The 3179-nt window shown below is 34.5% G+C and overlaps 1 protein-coding gene across 1 annotated transcript; it reads left to right on the forward strand.

The window, feature by feature from the left end:
- Positions 1 to 66: 66 nt before the first annotated feature.
- LOC113758032 (1-aminocyclopropane-1-carboxylate oxidase 1-like) lies at positions 67 to 2292 on the forward strand. Its single transcript, XM_027301063.1, has 4 exons — positions 67 to 284; positions 471 to 697; positions 1202 to 1535; positions 1861 to 2292. Exons 1-4 carry the CDS (start codon positions 180 to 182, stop codon positions 2152 to 2154), a joined length of 960 nt encoding a protein of 319 aa, XP_027156864.1. The 5' UTR covers positions 67 to 179; the 3' UTR covers positions 2155 to 2292.
- Positions 2293 to 3179: the final 887 nt, after the last annotated feature.

Genomic DNA, 3179 nt, shown 5'->3' on the forward strand with positions numbered 1-3179 from the left:
CATGATTTTCAAGTGTTCTCTGAGTCTCCACTCCTGCCAGCTTTCTCCTATAAATTGCCACCCCAAAATCCAAATCCCACACACAACACACAAACACACAAAATACACAACAAAATCCAACTCCCACGCACAAAACACACATTTAGGAAAGAAAAATAGCCACCACAAAGGCTAGTAAGATGGAGAACTTCCCAGTAATCAACATGAAAAACCTCAATGGTAACAAGAGAGCTTCCACCATGGAGCATATAAAGGATGCTTGTGAAAACTGGGGTTTCTTTGAGGTACTACACATTCCTTTTTTTTTTAATTTTCTTTCTGATATAAGGCAAACTAGTGTACCTCATTTTGTTTTTTTGATGTAACAAACTGCTGTACCTAGGATTCTCATGAGTTTGTTTTAATTTTAATGGTTCTAAGAAGTTTATATTATTAACTTTTGTTTCTTTTCTTTTGAAACTTTGATGTAGTTGGTGAACCATGGAATCCCACACGAGATGATGGACACAGTTGAAAGATTGACAAAAGGTCATTACAAGAAATGCATGGAGCAAAGGTTCAAGGAGTTGGTGGCAAGCAAGGCTTTAGAGGGTGTACAAGCTGAGATTACGGATATGGATTGGGAGAGCACATTTTTCTTGCGCCACCTTCCTGTCTCAAACATTTCACAAGTCCCTGATCTAGATGATGAATACAGGTAATAATTATAGCACATTTCCCATTTCAAGAAATATTTTGAAGCAAGTCTTAAAGGTTGTAAATGAATTTGAGTCTTTGTTAACATTTTATTTGTGTTCTAAGCACGGATTTTCTTCTCGTCCTTGTACTATTAGAGCGTTGTTTACAGATGTGGAAAGTTATTCAAGACAAGATCTTAACAGGAGCATGAAAACCATAAATACTGTTGCGCTATAACAACAGGAAGTTTTGAGCTGATTGAACATGCTACACATGCAGCCATACTTCTGCGACCCTTCTCAAGAAACAGATAGATTTGGATTTCCATTCAGGTTTATCAATAAAATAGCCTTTCATCAGACACAATGATTGACAACTTGGCTTAAAATATGTTAAAATATTCCCTTGTCAACGCCTAAAAAGCAAGATATATCCATAGCTCTGTCATAGGCTATTTTTCTCTTTTTTATTAATTCCACCTATCCAATCAAATTTTCCTCATTATTTTTTTCTTATGATGCAGGACCCTCATGAAGGAGTTTGCGGTAAGATTAGAAAAATTGGCTGAAGAACTTCTTGATTTACTATGTGAAAATCTTGGTCTTGAGAAGGGCTATTTGAAGAAAGCCTTTTATGGTTCAAAAGGTCCCAATTTTGGCACCAAGGTTAGCAACTACCCTCCATGTCCCAAGCCAGAATTGATTAAGGGACTTCGACCACACACTGATGCTGGTGGGGTTATCTTGCTTTTCCAAGACGACAAAGTAAGTGGTCTACAACTCCTCAAGGGTGATCAATGGGTTGATGTCCCTCCAATGAAGCACTCTATTGTGGTCAACCTTGGTGACCAACTCGAGGTACACTTTAATTTCTTGGGATTAAAAATTTATACTTTTATAAGTAATATGATAAAGAAACAATAGATTTCTTACTTTCATACCAACATATTACGTATAGTTACACTTGTGCCTCATAAATCAATATTACTTATGAATAGATTATTTCTCATAAAAATTACTTATAATTACGGAATATCATACTAGATTTAGAGGGGTGATTGTAATTTGTAAGCAACACTAAACATCAATATTAATTTATGCAAAAATTAACAAATCGAATTGACTGTTTATTCATTTATGCCTTTTTATTTAGGGTTCTAATTATGTTACAAATTAATCACAGGTGATTACCAATGGAAAATACAAAAGTGTGCTCCACCGAGTCATAGCTCAAACAGATGGAAATAGGATGTCACTTGCTTCATTCTACAATCCAGGCAATGATGCAGTTATTTATCCAGCACCAGCACTACTGGAAAAAGAAGCAGAAGAAAGAAAAGAAGTCTACCCAAAATTTGTTTTTGATGACTACATGAAACTGTATGCTGGACTTAAATTCCAGGCCAAAGAGCCAAGATTTGAACTCATGAAGAACGTGGAAGCCAATGTTACCATGGGTCCAATTGCAACTGCCTAGACTCATAGGAATAAAACAGTGCTAGGATGTTTTCTTCTCCCTCTTATGTTTTCTACTTATTATTATTATTATTTTTTATTGTGGGGGTTGTTGGTTATTCCTAGTCATTTGTTGCTCCAGACAGGAGCGTCCTTTCTACATCTGGGGGACCAAAATTTATTATGTATTAGGAATTCTATGACAAAGAAATAAAATAAGCTTTACATTTCTCCAAAATCATTTGTGGCTACTGTTGCAAAGCTATATGGTTGATTGACCTAATATTTGGTTTAATTGCTTTTAAAAGTCCTTAAATTTTCTCAATTATTAGACACTCAACATTTTACTTTAATTTATGAATGCCGGATCAATTTAGTCCTCAAATTTCTAACAAATCTGACAAATCAAATATCTGGTACTTCGAAAAAAAATACAATTATGTTTGGAACTATGAATTACAATTAGCAAACTTAAGAAAGAAAACTTACAAGGAGCAGCCGATATCAATATGCAAGAAAAGCTAAGTTTGTCACACATAACTACTTATTTAATAGTTGTAAGATAATGATTAACATATTATACATGTTAAAGCATTTAACAGTAATGCATTAGCAACATGGCCGAGAACTTAAAATTGGCAATATCCTTCAAAAGCCCACTTTTTGGTGCCAAATCAGGAATAACATAAACAAGTCATCAATAGCCAAGACAAGCCAACGATTTGTTGGCTACTAGGGTTAAATGAAAAGAAAAAAAAAATTTCATTCAACATTCACCACATTTGCGCTTTGCCCCCTTCAACTTAACAAACAGGCAGTTTGCCTCTCTAGTAAATCTGGTTAGTGATTTTATTGGACAAAACTCAAAACTCAAAAGCAAGCCAGGTTATCCTCAAGCTGACAGAAATATGGTTGATTACTAATGGTAAAAGGTTTTTAGAGTTAAATATATTTTGTAGAATCATTTAAGAAGCAAATAATAATTTGGATGTAGTTTAGAGGAAAAATCAAGGTTGATTGGCAAGATAAAACAGTACTTGTAAGTTC

Source organism: Coffea eugenioides, unplaced genomic scaffold (genome assembly GCF_003713205.1).
Source record: "Coffea eugenioides isolate CCC68of unplaced genomic scaffold, Ceug_1.0 ScVebR1_3517;HRSCAF=4741, whole genome shotgun sequence".
Taxonomy (NCBI): Eukaryota; Viridiplantae; Streptophyta; class Magnoliopsida; order Gentianales; family Rubiaceae; genus Coffea; species Coffea eugenioides.

What these genes read in the sequence shown, in the direction of transcription:
- LOC113758032 (XM_027301063.1), top strand. Translation starts at nt 180, where the DNA reads ATGGAGAACTTCCCAGTAATCAACATGAAAAACCTCAATGGTAACAAG. An exon ending in AAAACTGGGGTTTCTTTGAG is followed by an intron (nt 285 to 470) that starts GTACTACACATT and finishes ACTTTGATGTAG; the next exon opens with TTGGTGAACCATGGAATCCC. An exon ending in GATCTAGATGATGAATACAG is followed by an intron (nt 698 to 1,201) that starts GTAATAATTATA and finishes CTTATGATGCAG; the next exon opens with GACCCTCATGAAGGAGTTTG.